Source organism: Monopterus albus, unplaced genomic scaffold, assembly GCF_001952655.1.
Source record: "Monopterus albus unplaced genomic scaffold, M_albus_1.0 scaffold1.1, whole genome shotgun sequence".
NCBI classification, from domain to species: domain Eukaryota; kingdom Metazoa; phylum Chordata; class Actinopteri; order Synbranchiformes; family Synbranchidae; genus Monopterus; species Monopterus albus.
The window spans coordinates 174,321-190,303 of NW_018127881.1; the positions used below are offsets into that span (position 1 = coordinate 174,321).

At 40.5% G+C, this 15,983-nt stretch overlaps 1 protein-coding gene across 1 annotated transcript in view; it reads right to left on the reverse strand.

Annotated features, from left to right (window-relative positions):
* megf6b (multiple EGF-like-domains 6b) overlaps window positions 1–15,983 on the reverse strand; it is a 64,780-nt gene that overhangs the window by 5,048 nt on the left and 43,749 nt on the right. Inside the window, exons 8-28 of the mRNA XM_020602037.1 lie at window positions 15,463–15,585; window positions 14,708–14,830; window positions 14,468–14,605; window positions 13,217–13,342; window positions 12,942–13,064; window positions 12,383–12,553; window positions 11,308–11,439; window positions 11,080–11,208; window positions 10,838–10,966; window positions 10,430–10,564; window positions 7,791–7,925; window positions 7,557–7,682; window positions 7,324–7,455; window positions 6,809–6,937; window positions 6,522–6,653; window positions 5,794–5,922; window positions 5,572–5,700; window positions 5,092–5,220; window positions 4,873–5,001; window positions 705–833; window positions 461–589 (exon numbers count right to left, since the gene is read on the reverse strand). Coding sequence (XP_020457693.1) covers window positions 461–589; window positions 705–833; window positions 4,873–5,001; window positions 5,092–5,220; window positions 5,572–5,700; window positions 5,794–5,922; window positions 6,522–6,653; window positions 6,809–6,937; window positions 7,324–7,455; window positions 7,557–7,682; window positions 7,791–7,925; window positions 10,430–10,564; window positions 10,838–10,966; window positions 11,080–11,208; window positions 11,308–11,439; window positions 12,383–12,553; window positions 12,942–13,064; window positions 13,217–13,342; window positions 14,468–14,605; window positions 14,708–14,830; window positions 15,463–15,585 — 2,757 coding nt within the window. The remainder of the gene's footprint in view (window positions 1–460; window positions 590–704; window positions 834–4,872; window positions 5,002–5,091; window positions 5,221–5,571; window positions 5,701–5,793; window positions 5,923–6,521; window positions 6,654–6,808; window positions 6,938–7,323; window positions 7,456–7,556; window positions 7,683–7,790; window positions 7,926–10,429; window positions 10,565–10,837; window positions 10,967–11,079; window positions 11,209–11,307; window positions 11,440–12,382; window positions 12,554–12,941; window positions 13,065–13,216; window positions 13,343–14,467; window positions 14,606–14,707; window positions 14,831–15,462; window positions 15,586–15,983) is intronic.

Below are 15,983 nucleotides of genomic sequence, written 5' to 3' on the forward strand. Positions count from 1 at the left end.
CCCCACATATTATTTTTACTCATGAAACAGCAAGTATGAGAAAAGTCTGATCAAATATATATCTTTAAATGATGTCAGGTGTCTTATACAGTAAATCACAAATTTACCTCAGAGGGTTTTACAGTCTGAAGAATCTATTCTTAGACCCACAATCAGAATAAAGAAAAAAGGAGAGAGAACAACAGGAAAGGGACCGACAGATGTATATAAACAGTACGTAGCAGTAATAGAATTACAATATGAAAAAACAATGGTTGTATTAACTAAAAAAGGGAACATGTATTATTAAGTAAATATTAAGTGTAATAAGTTTCAGACCAAATGTGAAAGCTTCGTCTAATCCTTCTCAAGCATTTATATAATCAAATATATCTTTTCTTTAAATTAAAATACAATACTGACAAACTCTGCACACCAGGAGCTGCAGGAACACCACAGTGTCTTTAGCTTAAGTTTCTACCTTTGTCACAGAGTTTTCCTCTCCACCCTGGAGGACACTGGCACTCTCCAGTGATGTGGTGACATGCAGCTCCGTAAACACAGTGACATCTTTCCTCACAGCCGGCACCAAACAGGCCTGGTTCACATGCTGAGCAAGAGAAAGGTGGAAATTGAAAGTTATAATTAGCAAAAACAGCCAGACCAGCAGTTCCCATGACAAAGTTTTGGTATGTTCATTAGTCTGCCAAGACTCACTGGCTCACCTTTCTCACAGTGCTCTCCGGTCCAGCCGTCGCTGCAGCTGCACCGTCCAGTCTGTCTGTCACACTGACCACTGTTCTCACATTCGCACTGCTGCTGGCAGTCTGCCCCGAAATGACCTGCTACACACTCTGTGTAAACATACATGTAAAGTAGCATGCACAATCAAACACGTGAGACAACGCATGAGAAAGAAAACAGGCAACATGGTGAAACCTGCTCTGTCACATTTCTGCCGAGGACTGCAGCTTTTAGTTTTTGGCCAGTAATTTATAGTTGGCAGTCAGGGGTAGTAGCCGCAGAGTTTAGAGGGTAACTAGACAAATGCATTTCCTGAAGAAAATGTCTGTTGGTACTGATTGCTGAAGAATCGCCCTGAAAATGCTGAAAGCCATTGCTGAAAAAGTTGAAGGCTGAGATGCACTGGGCTCTTGATGTCTGGGCTCTTTTGGGCAGTATTCACTCAGTGGTACAGGTTGTTCACTTTGTGTTCAAATGCAGAGACATCCTGTCACTTAATATAAAAGAATGTTGGGATTTGTTGGGGTTTTCTCTATACTGATGATGATAATAATAAGATCTAGACCTTACTATGTAGTGTGCCGAGATGACTTGTTGTGATATGACACTATAGAAATGAATTGTACGGTCAAGTGTACAGGTTTGACACCATGTAGAATTACTTTTCCAGCCGTGGCTGTTGCCTTTGCAGAGGCATAGAAATGTAAACTACTGTCAAAGACGCATCAGGTATTTCTTTAAGCACACTTTGTGTAAAATCTTAATTCATAAAAACTGTAACAGAAATGTATAGTGAAAACTACATGAAGTGGAAATGTTTCTGCAGACTGTTATTGATGGACTGGGTCGACGCTGAGGTCAGCGTTTCAGATTCTGGAGTCAGAAGTTGTTGTTCAGGGTTCTTCTCTTCAGCACCAAATACAGCGCACAGTGTTTCACTTTATACACTTGTCTTTTTCGGATAAGTGACCAAACTCCCATCAAAAATCCAGCAGGTTAATTTTGCTTTTATAAGAACAAACATAACATTCAATATACTGTATAACTTAAGCTGCACTAACTTAAATGTAACATCTTCAGGTTAAGTTGTAGCAGTAATACATTAAGTTGGGTTTACTGCAATAAACATTTATAAGTTTAGGCCGCTGCTAGCTGTCATTCTGCTTCTTTGGCCACGTGTAACATTGTATACAGGTCAAAGTCCCTGAACTCCTTTAAAAATCGACTAGTGTATGTCTTTTTTAGAAACAAACATGCATCATGAAACTAATAATTTCTTGAATGTTAACTTTTCCTGGTAATTTTGCCTTAAGTATAAAGACCTTGTTATTAAATATAATCTTTAACATTAATCCAACTGCTTTGTCATCTGTTTAAGATTGATTTTAAGCCACAATGTATGCGCTTGTATTTCCATATAGCCATCATGGCTATTATGTTAATCTTACCTTAATGTTTAAAAAAACAACAACATGGAGCTACCAGTGTGCAGAGCTTCTGATGGTACTCCCAGGAGTCATGAGCCTTAATAACATGACTCTTTGAGCTTTAAAGTGATTTAATAAAGTTTGGTAGGAAGGGAAGGTCTGAAAATAAGTTACGAGTTATTTTTACAGTATTTTTGCTCTAATTCTATCCATGCACTGTTGTAACTGTCCTTCTGAATCCATTTGACTAAATATTTTAGCTGATTTGCCAAGTAGTAATATTGGAAATTTGGTGCTTCTAGGCCACCTAGTGATTTCTTCTTTTGAAGTGTAGATAGGGAAATTTTCAGGTTTCTTGTTTTTCTAATAATATTGTGAAGTTATAGAATCGAGTGATTTAAACCATTTATCTGTGGGTGTTGTGGGAAGCATTGTAAACAGGTAGTTAATTTGAGATAGAGTTTTCATTTTTACAGTAGCAATTCAGCCAATGAGTGAGAGAGGAAGACTGGACCAGCATTTGAAATCATCTTGTACTTTTTTTAACAGAGGGGTATAGTTGAGTTTAAAAAGTTCTGAAAGCCAGGGGGAGATATTAATACCTAGATATTTAATGTTGCCTGTGCAAAGTTGGAGGGAAGCTGCAGAATCCCAGGCATCCTCAGAGAGGCAGTATGGTGGACTTATTCCAATTTATTGTGTAGTTTGAGATCTTAGAAAATGTGTTAATGTGTAACGTTTCCTGTAGTGAGTTGTGGGGGTTCTGTAAATATAATAATAAATCATCTGCATAAAGACTAATTTTATGTTCTGAGTAAGTATCTTGTATTCCTTTCATTTTATTGTTCTGTCGTTTCCCTGCTGCTAGAGGCTCGATTAAAATGGCAAATAGAGACAGTGAGAGTGGGCATCCTTGTCTGGTACCCTGCTGTAAAGTGAAACTTTGTGACCTGATTTCATTTGTGCTTATCGTTGCCCTAGCTGATGTGTACAGTGTTTTTATCCAATGGATGAATGACTCTCCAAACCCAAACCTGCGTAATGTACAAAAGAGAAATGTTCAGTTTCAAACAGCGGTGATAGCATTTATCAACATAAAATTCAGCTGGAAATCCATCAGATCTGGGTGATTTGTTATTGAAATCAGTGCTTTATGGAGTTCATCGATGGTGAGAGGACCATCTAATACATCAGCTTGTTCTCTGGATAGTGTTGTAATTGGGGGGAATAAAGTTTGCTATAGAAGGCCTGAAATATATTAATATCTTGTGGATTATGGACAATTTCACCTCTAAGACCACCCATGGATGGCTCTACAGTTAATTACTAGCAGAGCTCCACCCAGCTTCCACCTAGCAGGTTGCATTTCATCTTGTGAACAACAAAGTGTTAACATCTGTGTTTATGAAGCTCAAAATGTTTCATTTTTTGGTGAAATTGTCAAATGAGTTCAATGATGTTTATTACTGAGGTCATAGTTAAAGGTGGTGTTCTGGACTAGGTTACATTTAGAGGTGCAACACAACAACAAATTTGTGTGGATGCTGCTGACTCAGCAGCATCCAAGCAACTACACACCAGCAACAGAATTAGAGGTTTCCTGAACATGTGGAGGGGGGCTGGGCCTGGCACAGCTCCACAGGGAAAGGTTGTACCAGGCTCAGAGGGAGAGCAAGCTGGAATGTCATCGCTGGGTTGAAGGAGACTTAAAACCAGACTCATCTGTGGTGCAGGAACACAACTCTGCCAGCAAATAACAGACTTAAGGCAAAAACAGATGAGCTACAGCAGCAAATTAAACTCAGCCAGATATTTCCAGAACATAGTAAAACAACCACAGGCCACGATTTAAATGTTTACCTCAGGATTCAGCTAATGTTATTTTGCATTTCTGCCCAAACCAACACATAAATTTGGCTTTACCATGTGGTTTAACTGGATGCATTTGAATAAGACTAGGCTAGTTTTACGAGGTGATCAATATGACCTCAAGTCTATATCAAGATACAATTAGAATGGCCTTGAACAGTAAATGTAACAGTAATTGGTGCATGCATTTGCTTTCTCATAGTGACTCATATGTTATGCTGTGGTATCCCTTTAAGCTACAGTGTGATGAGTGGTGATGAGTTGTAGACCCTTGATCTGAACAAGAAAATAAGGAAACGGAGGAGAAATAACCTTTTCAGGACAAAACTGGGGGAAAGCATGCACAAGGAGTTGCATGTAGAGTGTAGACTGACGCTGCAGTGGTTAAAGGGAAGTTCTGATTTTGTACCCGCTAGGTCTTATATTCATTTTGTCCACTGTTCATTTCCATAACAACACTGCATTCACCTTATTAACCGCTGAGATCTGGAATATAGCAAAACTACTAGGCCAAGAAACACCAGTGGTCAGACGTTGACCTGCATTACTTGTTACAGTTCCATAGTCTTCCTGCAGAGTAAGGGAATATTACCAACATTTCAGGTGTGTTCACATTTGTTTTTACCTCCAAATATATAGATTAACTCTTGGCCTGTTTACAACCTGTCTGAGCTTCTTGCCCCATTGGCCTTTACTGCAACAATGATGCTGTTCCCAGATCACAGTACCTTGTTATTAAAAACAACATGCAAAGGTATGAAACAGGATTTCTACTTTGAATGACCCCTCTGATGGTGTTTTTTTTTTTTGGTAATACATATGGAGACTCTTAATCACAACATCTCAGTCTCACCCAATTCACAGGATGTGCCCGTCCATCCACTGGCACATGTACATCTTCCACTGGTCCTGTTACAAGTGGCTCCATTTTGACACAAGCAGTGCTGCTGACAGTCCTCTCCATAAAACCCTGAAGGACATTCTGGATGAAAAACACACAAAGCCATGTTGTGACCTCTTATTTACCTATCATATAGATAATCACTTAGCTCTGCATTGTGAATAAACTCACCTTCTGTGCACTTGGGTCCAGTCCAGCCCGGCATGCACGCACACCGCCCACTGGCCAGGTGGCAGATGCCGTTATTTTGACAGCTACAGGTTTGGTTACATCCCTCCCCATAGAAACCAGTAGGGCAGGCTGCCAGAAGAGGGACAAACAGTAGCATTACCTCTTCATGAACTCTGCTGATCAAAAGTGGAAATTCCAGCATCTGGTAAGTGATACAGGCCATAGCATGGGGACCATCAAGTCTGCGCTTTCTCATGTGTGACTGGGCTGGGACTTCCCAAATAACTCTGAAACCACATGTGCGTTCGTTCCACTGTGAGACAACAGTACAAAAATGTCCGTGTTTCAGCGCTGCTCCAGGAACTCCCTCACACGGCACTGTACTATCTGAACTCTGATTTCACCTTTTTTTCATAACACTAGAGTGATGCCAGCACCTGTCGACTTTAAAACTTTCTGAGATGCACCTCTCTCACTCACTCAGGTTGCAGAACGGACCAATCCAGCCAGGAGGACAAGAACAAACCCCAGTGATGTGGTCACAGCTCCCACCATTTAGACACAAACACTTCCCCTGGCAGTCCAGCCCATAGAAACCCTGAGGACATGCTGAAACACACAGATGTAAAGACTATCTATTACTAGCATTTACAAAATATTCAGGTGATAACTTTGGCATAGTGATCAAGGAGCTTCTCTTACGCTTCTCGCAGAATGTTCCAGTCCATCCCACCTGGCAGGTACAAGCTCCACTCACATGGTCGCACGATGCTTTGTTGTCACACTGACACCGATGGCGACAACCAACACCAAACAAACCTGCTGGGCACTCTGAGGGAATATCACACACAATATATTGACTAATAAGCCCGTTATTTGTAGTGCCTACATTGAATGAACACATCAGGTGAAGTGTGATTAGAAAATGATAAAGAACTGATTGAGATTCAAAGTTCATTCTTGAGTTTGGAAACAGCGGGTGACAACTTAAGCTCAACACACATTTAACTCTACTTGTTGTGAAGTTGCGGTGAGACCAACTGTTGTTGGTTTAAACCAGTGTGGGAAACAAGTCCATCTGCATTTCCATGACAACAGGGCAACTCCTTCTATCAGGAAAAATCATGTGAAACAAAAACTCAACAACTAGTGACTGGGCAAAAATATAAAATGCAAAAAAGAATCTGATGGTAATGAGAAGCAAAACAAAACACTAAAGTCACTGTATGTGGGATGTGAATTCTTTGTTTTGGTCATATCAAAAGTGACACTGCAGAATCTCAGCAGTGTACACTATTGAGTACATGGGAAAGCAGCAACTGTAGTAATTTTCATCAGCAATTTTTTAATTTTTCTGCAAACAAAATCCACAAAACTGCTATTCCATAAAAAAAAAAATCTATAATTCAGGACCACAAACATCAACATACTCTCATGGCAGTGTGTTCCAGTGTAACCAGCCTCACAGTTGCACTGGCCTGTCACAGCATCACAGCTACCATCTCCATTTCTACAGTCACAAGTCTGTGCACAGTCTGCTCCCCAGTGTCCTGCATCACATGCTGCAACACAAACATCATGTTTCTGTGTTACACACATTAAGGACATCTGTTTCTGTCAGATACAAGATCAGGTTTCGCTCCTAATTTTCTTCTGCTTCAGTAGCAGATGTTAGATTAGGTCTGCAGCAGTAACAGATGTTCCTCACTGCTGTTACCTTTCCTGCAATCGTGTCCAGTCCAGCCCAGAGTGCAGGTACACCGTCCACTCACAGGGTCACAACAAGCATTGTTCTCACACACACATTTCATCTGGCATCCTTGACCGAAGCGTCCAATCGGGCATGCTGCACAAGGAAAAAATTATTTAAGATGAGGACTAATCTACCATAAGAAACTCCACCAGATTGCACAGAAACACAGCAAGTTCCCATGACAGCTTCTGCGCTGCGATTCAGCCATCAAACAAAGATTTTAGAGCCAGTGGTTAGTTGAAATTTATATATTTGTTCTTCCCATGGAAAATATTTTCCAAGGTAGTTTTCAGGCTGCTGAAGGATTTTAGCCAATGACATCGGAGAAAAACGAGTCCTCTGTCTTCGAGCATGTTGGTTTATTTCTTGTCCAAACTGCACCACTGCATAATTTCAATATTCCACAGTGCTGCCATCCTCCTCAGCTTACTGACTGTTTAATGTTTGTTACTATGAAAACTATCCCCAAAATTACTCACAGTTTTGGCAAAGTCTTCCCATGAAACCTGGAGGACAGTTACAGGACCCATTATGTTTATCACACACACCACCGTTCTCACAGGCAGGGCAGGTTTCTCTGCAGCCTGGACCCCAAAACCCCTCCAGACAAACTGTGAAAGGGTGATAATGAATGTTTTTATCATTCTCAGCGTGTAAAATCTGAACAGCTCTCTGGTTATTTTTACTAAGTTGTTAATGTGTTTGCACTCACAGTTCTCACAGTACTTTCCTGATGTCCCTGCTGGACACTTGCATTGCCCTGTTACTTTGTCACAGAGGGCACCGGTGCAGTTACAAGGATGGACGCAGCCTGTTCCAAACCTTCCCTCTGGACACTCTGAAAAAGGACACACAGGAGGTGTTTGTCTCAACACAGGAAGGCAAAAACAGAAAACAAATCAGTCCTAAAGCATGAGGAAAGCATTTCCTCTGTAAGACCACCTACCTTGATCACAGTTCTCCCCATGATGGCCTGGAGGACACGTTCGTTGGCACGCTCCAGTCACATGATCGCACGACACTCCTGGTGGACAGGAGCACTTCTTTTCACAGCCACCCCCGTAAGTACCTGGACTGCATTCTAGAAACAGAGGCAAGCAAAGCACTATAAACCATGTTAAGACAACTGTGATGCATACTGCAAGTATACAGTAATAACACTTCAGAGCAGAACACAAACGTCTGTGCTTACTTACAAACATAAACACAATATGTACGAAACTCTGCATGAGCGCATAGAATCAAACAGATGCAGATATGCTGTGTTTAAAGTATTTCTCAGTCAAGTGAAAACATTTAACAGCCTTCGTGTTCATTATGTTATGTTATGATACTTTTAAGTTCCCATTTCAAAAAACTTTCAAACTTTTGCATATAGGAAAAAAAATGAAGTACTTCTCTACGACAGTAACAGTATTCAAAGGCTGATGAATACTGTGATACCACCTTATAATACCATCTGCCACTGTGAGTCCCAATAATCAGTGGATATAAATATGAAACTATACTGGTACACTGGGGGGAATGATAACTGCTGTTGCTGTCTTGTATTATTATTGGTTATTTCCTTTAAATTTTCTTTTTTCCATGTATGAAAAATGTGCTTTACTAATTGTTACTGTTTTGTATTTCAAATTCATCTTTTGGAGGAATAATATTTGTGAGCTCACCTTAAATCTCAGTTTAACACCTTGACATTGCAGCATATTCTGTGACCTGTAGCTAGTGTAGAAGCTAATCATGGGGCTCCAACAGTCCAGTATGCACCTTACACAAAGTGTGATGTGGAAACTTGAAGCCTGCCCTGCCTGATAGGTGCCCTCTTGGCAGTTACATCATCATCTGGTGTAACTAATAATAATAATAAAACTTTATTTATATAGCGCTCTCCAACTCACAGGGGCACCAGAGTGCTGTACAATAAAAACACACAAAACAAAACAATGACTATAAAACAGATAAGGAAATACTGTTGGTAGACCAAAGCTAAAACAAAACAATAAAACAAGCTAGACCTCAAAAGCCTGCTTAAAGAAGTGGGTCTTTAAGGCCAACTTAAAGGCCACTAGTTCGCTTTCCACCCATAGTTCTGCCACAAATAGAAAAGGAACGGTCGCCCCATTTCTTATAGCAGGATCGTGGGACCACCAGCGACAAATGATCAGCGGAGCAGAGAGCTCTCATCGGCACATAAATTGCCAACAGGTCAGATAAGTAAGAAGGTGCGAGGCCATGAATAGCCTTAAAAACAAACAATAAAATCTTAAATTTAATTCTGAATTTGATTGGAAGCCAATGAAGAGCACGAAGAATTGGGGAGATATGAGCAAACTTGGGGGCATTAGATATCAACCGAGCTGCTGCATTTTGGACTAATTGTAGTTTTTGAAGCAAAGTCTGGGGAACTGCAACATACAGAGCATTGCAATAATCTAACCGTGAGATAATAAACGCAAGAATAGTCTCCAGATCTCCATGTGACAAAAAAGGTTTAACCTTAGATACGAGTCTTAGATGAAAGAAACACGACTTAACCACTGCCCTAATTTGTTTCTCAAAAGTAAAACCACTATCAAGAATTATACCAAGATTTTTCACCGTGTCAGATAGAGGGAAGACTGAAGTGCAGAGGTTAACAACATCAGGCGACGGATCAGGACTAATAAGGATGTATTCAGTGTTACTCTCATTTAACTGCAGTGTTAGCACCGGATTAATGCGTGATCACTTCCATGTTGGAATAACAGATGTTTTCCAGGTTCTTCCTACTCTGCCAACATTATGCACGCGCAGCATTAGCCTTTTGAAATTCTTTACTTTTTAATGAGGGAGGAGGAGGAGATGTCATCTTCTAACCAGGTTTTATAAAAAAAACAAACACATGTTGGACACAAATTGTTATTCAAAGCAGAGAATGTTTTTACCCAACTGATTAATTCAACAGCCAAGAATATTTGTGACATTCTTTTAGAACTAAACTCCAGTTCACATAAAAAGCACCGTTGCACAAGTTCCCAAAAATGTGTTGCACTTGTAAGGTGCTTTGCTTTCACTGTTCATGTGGAAGCCTGGACACTGTGCTGGCCAGTTCAGTTTTTTTTTTTTTGCCATTATCCTGCTGTAAGATGAAACCCTGAACAGATCTGACTTACTTTGTTAATTGCCTTTTTCTAACTAATGTTTCAGAGGGTGAAGTAACAGTCACTGGCTTTGCACAGAGGAAATTGGCTGCTGCAAGTACAGGCAATGAACAAGCACTGGGACACCAGGAATTGTTTGCATCAGGTTTCAAGACTTAATGTACGTCCACTGCTGCAGACGAAAAGGTTCACTTAATACTTAATCCCAGAAATAAACCTGCTTTACATACATACATTTTCTTGTGGTGCCTTTTGTTTTGTTTCTTTTACCTCAGACTGTTTACTTCTTAGGTTTGTACCATTTCAGGCTATACACTGGACTTGAACTGCTTAACTTTCAATAAACACTGGAACAATGGGGGTGTTCTAAAACTTTTGACTTTTTAGGTGTCTTCTCATTTCTTTATTTTGTGTTGGTTATCATCATCGTCATTATTATATTAACCTTCCTTGCAGGTGTTGCCCTGGTAACCAGGTTTACAGACACAGGTGCCATGTCGACGGTGACACTCTAGGGCGTTCTGCTGGACACACCGACACTCTTCAGAGCAGCCTGGTCCGAAAGTCCACTTCGGACAAGCTGAAGGAGGAAATGAAAAGACGGGACGCAGAAGAATGAGAAGGGATGATTTCACAACAGTATTCTGATCAAGAAACATGACACTAAGATTATACTCAAGTACCACAGTATTTAAAAGCTCTTTAACTGCTCTATAATAGGTACAGTGCTAAAACTGGAAGGGAAACTGCAATGCTAGCAAGGTGAAGCGGGACCCAATGTCATTCATTGACCTTATAATTTGGAGTTTCTGAAATGAGAGTTCAAAGGTGATGGTAGGACAGTGGGACTCACCGAGGTGGCAGAAGCGTCCATAGAGTCCAGGATCACACAGACAGGCTCCGTAGGTCCGGTGGCAACGGCCGTTATTAGCACAGTTGCACTTCTTATTGCACTGCCTTCCATAGAAGCCCTTTGGACAGCCTGTACACTCACACACACACACAAAATACTCACAATAAATTGCCTCAGACATTTCATGTTAAGAAAGATGTTTTCACTAAAAATTAGGAACAAGTTCTTGCTGTCTAACTCACCATCCTGACACAAGTCTCCACTGACTCCAGGTGGACAGCGGCAGCTCCCGGTGATGGGATCACAGCTGGCACCATTTTTACACTTACAATGCAAGGAGCAGTTTTTACCAAACTGTCCCTCAGGGCATGCTGTGGGATTAAAAAAATAAAAAAAGGTCTATCCCTGCTATACACTCAGGACATACTTTATAAATTGTAGTGGCAGAGTACACACGAGTCAGTCCTCACTCTGGTTACAGATGACACCTGTCCATCCATCAGGGCAGTCGCAGCCATCTCTCTGCACGTTACACTTTCCTCCATTAGAACAGTCATCACATGTCAAACTGCAGTCATTCCCAAAAGTGTCATCCAAACACACTGGGAACAACAGATTGATGAATGAGGCCCAGCAAATCACATTTAAATTCTAATCATGACATTTGGCCCTCAAAAACAAAGACAGGCGCTTTACTTTTATGGTAAGATTCTAACAGCTGTCCGATTGTTATCATTTTGTCAGTGGCGACAGAGTTTATTACAACTGTCATTAAAGTTATACACAGATCAAGATCCTGTGTAAAGCACTTTGAATTGCCTCTATGTCTGAAAGGTGCTATATTAATAAAGCGGTCTTGCTTCGAGCTACATCAGTTAATCAACAATAAATTAAGCAGTGACTTTTTTTTTTTTCATTTTTTCCAAACAAAAATGCCAGACATTCTATAATTCTTCTCAAATGTCAGGATTTGAAGTTATTCAGATGAAACAAGAGATCTTAAAACATTATTTTGGGATGTTCCCATATTTATTTATTTCTCATTATACTGGAAATCAGCAGCATTAGGAAACATTAGGCCACAGGACACAGCAGGTCAAGAGTCTGACATTTTTTGACCTGACAAAATGTCCATTTAGATACTGTATATTTGTGGTTTGGATTCAGTGTTCAAGTGATACTCTTGTCAATGTCAAGTATTAAATGTCGAACTAGTGCTGCTGTCAAATGAGTCCGTGAACTTTTGGCAACATAGAACACAGCCGTTGACTACCTGCTTCTGACCTTTACCAGCTGCTGGAACATATAAGCCTCAGCATTCGTGCCACAGAAGCTGAGCTGTTTCAGTATGTACCAACAGTCTGGGAGCATGAGGCACAGCAATTAACCCCCACCATTAAGCCCATTCCTGATTGCAGTAAATGAGCTGTCAGACAGCTTCACCTCCCAGGGGTCACACTCAGGTAATTGGATACAGGTTCCTGTTAATGATAACTAGTGGATAAAGGTTTTTTCTTTTTTTGAGAGGGGGGCCGTGGGGCTTACCAAATTTCTCTGCCAGGTTACTCTCAGCCCTCAGCTCCCACTTGTCGTCTTCATAGTCATCATAGCGCTCCAGGGGTTGGCTGTAGTCCTGCAGCAAGGTGATCTGGGGGCGAATGAGAGGCAACTCCATGGCCCCTCCACTAGACAGAGCGTCAACTGCATCTTCAAGTGCTGCAGGGAGACAGAAAAAAATGCCAAAAGTATACATCTTATGCTTCATAGTTTTGTTTCTTAAAGTCTCAACTTCAAAACAAATTAAAAAAAAACTATTTCCATGAGATAAGTAGTTTCTAGTTATACTTTAAGCTATTTTTCATTGTATTTATACATTATACATTGTATATATACTGTATAACCTTTAATTAGCCAGTTAAGTTTTACTGAGGTTGGAAACTTGTATTGCAAGAATAACCTGGCCAAGGAGGCAGAGGGTTAAATCCAGACTGACTGACTCGGCAAGTACGACAGCAACACTTTGCCAGATTTTCTGCTGGCATGTGTCTGGGTCTGGACCGAGTCCCACTCACCCACTCTCTTCACCATGAGCGGCGATACTCACCAATGCAGGATTGCCGGTCCTCATCCAGACGGAAACCCCGGTGACAGAAACACTGAAACGAACCTGCACTGTTCTGGCATGTATGATCACAACCCCCATTAGCAGCCAGACATTCATCTACATCTAAACACAGACACAAAACAGACTCAAATGCTTTTCCTCCATCAAGAAAAGTATTGTATAGCGAATACTGTGCATGTTTGTTTTGACATTCTCTGGGTCAAACTGGACGCCCCCACCCCCGAAATACATTCATTTTCAAAAGATAAACATACCATCACAGCTACATCCATCTGAGTTGAGCCTGTAACCTGCTGAGCAGTAGCATTCATAACCCCCAGGATAGTTGGTGCAGTCCTGCTCGCAGCAGGAGATCTGCTCTCCACACTCGTCGACATCTGCTAAAAGCAACAAGCAGAAAGGCAAAAAGTGTGATCAGACTCCAGTGATACGCTTCACTGACAGAACATTTTAATGAGATCATTCAAGCTGTGAAGCTTTAAAAGCCAATTAAGGTCAACTAGAAGATAACACTGAGCACTGTGATGATTTTTCTTCACAAACTGACTTTGGTAAACTTTCATCTGTTGCAACAAACTCGAGAGAAGATCATCATGTACATCATGGTCAGAAGAACATTTTGGCATCATAGATTAAAGACCTACAAATCCAGTTAAGTCTCAAAGGATATTGTTTTGCAAAATATTTGCACCAAGACTTTTAAAAATGTATTTTTGGCAAGGGGAAATTGTACAGGTAATTAGGATCATCATTTACATTGACTAAGCTGTCCTACAGTATGCAGTAATAAAAGCATTCTCAGAAAGGATTTTAGCATTTCTTTCTTTCACATATTTCTCTATAATTATAGGACATTGTAAGGAGGCTCAGAGGGAGTCCTAGTGCACAACATTAATCTCAATGTGACCTCATCTCAAAGGTAAAAAAAGAAAAGAAAAAAATGATATATGTATATCAATACAGCGTCACATTTGTTCATTGAATCAAAATACAGTTCAATCCCTTATCAACATTTAAGAATTAGCTGTCAATCATATCAATGACAAATATAAACAGATCATGGCTAAAAAAAAAAACTGGCATTCAAAGAAAACTGTAAGTTCAGCCAGACTAAACTACTAACATTTTTTGTACATTGTTTTTTTCCAAATAAATGAAAATTAATTAGATTGCTAAAGATATTTGTTAAAACTGTACAAATCTGGGTATTTTACTAGAGGCATTGACCCTACAACTCTCTGGACTCTACTGGACGCATGGACACCATTCTTCCAAAAGATATTCTCTCACATCAGTCCTTCACTACAGTGTTCACTTCAGTTGAGTGACTGTGAAGGTCATAGCACATGATTCACATCCTTTCATACTCATCAAACCGTTCAGTGATCCTTTATGACCTATGATGGGGATACTGTCATGCTCACGTGCCAATGTATTTCAGCATTAAGCTGTGTGACAAACATGTTTCTACTGTAGGTCAGTGGGAGTATATTACAGTTTCTTACCAACACAGGTTTTAAGGTCCTCGTCTAGTCTGTAACCATGGTTACAGGCGCAGACAGGCCCACTGGTGGAATGTTGACAGAGGTGTGAACAGCCACCGTTGTTGTTCTCACAGCTGTTCACTATTTCCATCTCAATTCCTGTAACAAGGCCACAGTGAGATCAGACTGTGGTAATTTGTTGTACCAACTAAATACTGTATATGCATGTAGCAATACTGAGATGGGCTGGTTTGAACTGACTGTAACACTGTTTTCCATCGGCTCCCAGCTCATAGGCAGCATTACAAACACAGGTGTAAGAGCCCAGAGTGTTGTGGCAGCCATGAGCACAGCTGGCCTCCTCTGTCTCACACTCATCAACATCTGTGGAAAAATTTGTTTAAAAATATGAATTATACAGAGAAATATGTGTGGTCAGCCCAGGTTCATTTACATTTGCCGGCGCTCAACATGTGCTTGTCACAAATCAAATCCACTTGTGCACTTGAAACCCATTTTTCACACGCTTAACAGAGTGTGTGAAAACAGAAATAGAAACACTGGCTACAAATTCTGTGAATCTACTTCACCTTTCACTTACAAAAATCACATTTCTTCAACGGTCTACTTGTTTTTATGTACTATATGTGTTTCTGACCACATTCTCTCCCAAATTATTTTCACTTTTTCCTCCCATAGATTTGGAAACAGTAGTTGACGATACATTTTTAAAACGCTGACCATTTAGTAGCTGTTCTGAAACTTTGAGTTCCATCACACAAGCTTCGTCAGCAGCTGACCAGGAAGTCTTTAAAGTGTCCGGAAAATCTTGAAAACCTACAATTCCATGAATGGTGGGTAAACTACCTGCTAAGTGAGTCTGTGCAACACGATCAGAAGCTGAACAGCATTTTCCAGGTTTCTCCTTATATTTCATATACTCGACTCCTGATTTACTCTGGGCTCCATAATAACCATTATAAAGCCATTATTATTACAGTTACTGTTGAACCTACCTTCACAGGTTTTCCCGTCTTCAGCGAGGATGTAACCAGCTTTACAGTCACACTGAGCTTTGCCACCATCAACCCGACACTGGTGCATACAGCCTCCGTTCTGAAGTGCACAGGGGTTCTGCACTGTAACAAACATAAAAAGGACACTCAAACTTAAATCAATATGGTGTCAGTCAAGCAGGGAATGGTTCTGACACAGTGGAGAAAAGTATAAAAGCTGACTGTCCTAAATCTGATGCAGAGCATGTGGAAAGCTTTACAACCACACAGCCAACCTGCACCTCCACTCTGTCTCTTTATTGTTCTTTCTACATAGCTGTATAGGTTTGACTTGTAAAAGCCTGTGAGGCATCTGGGATGAGAACCTCCAGAAGTCGATCACAGTCGAATACTGTAAAACCACCAAGACAGTAATTTAAAATGCATACATGTATGATTTCCCAAAACCCAGGCAACATAACCCAACTGCACGGCCTCAGAGATCAGTGAGATTAAAAGAAGCAACCACATCAGAATACTAA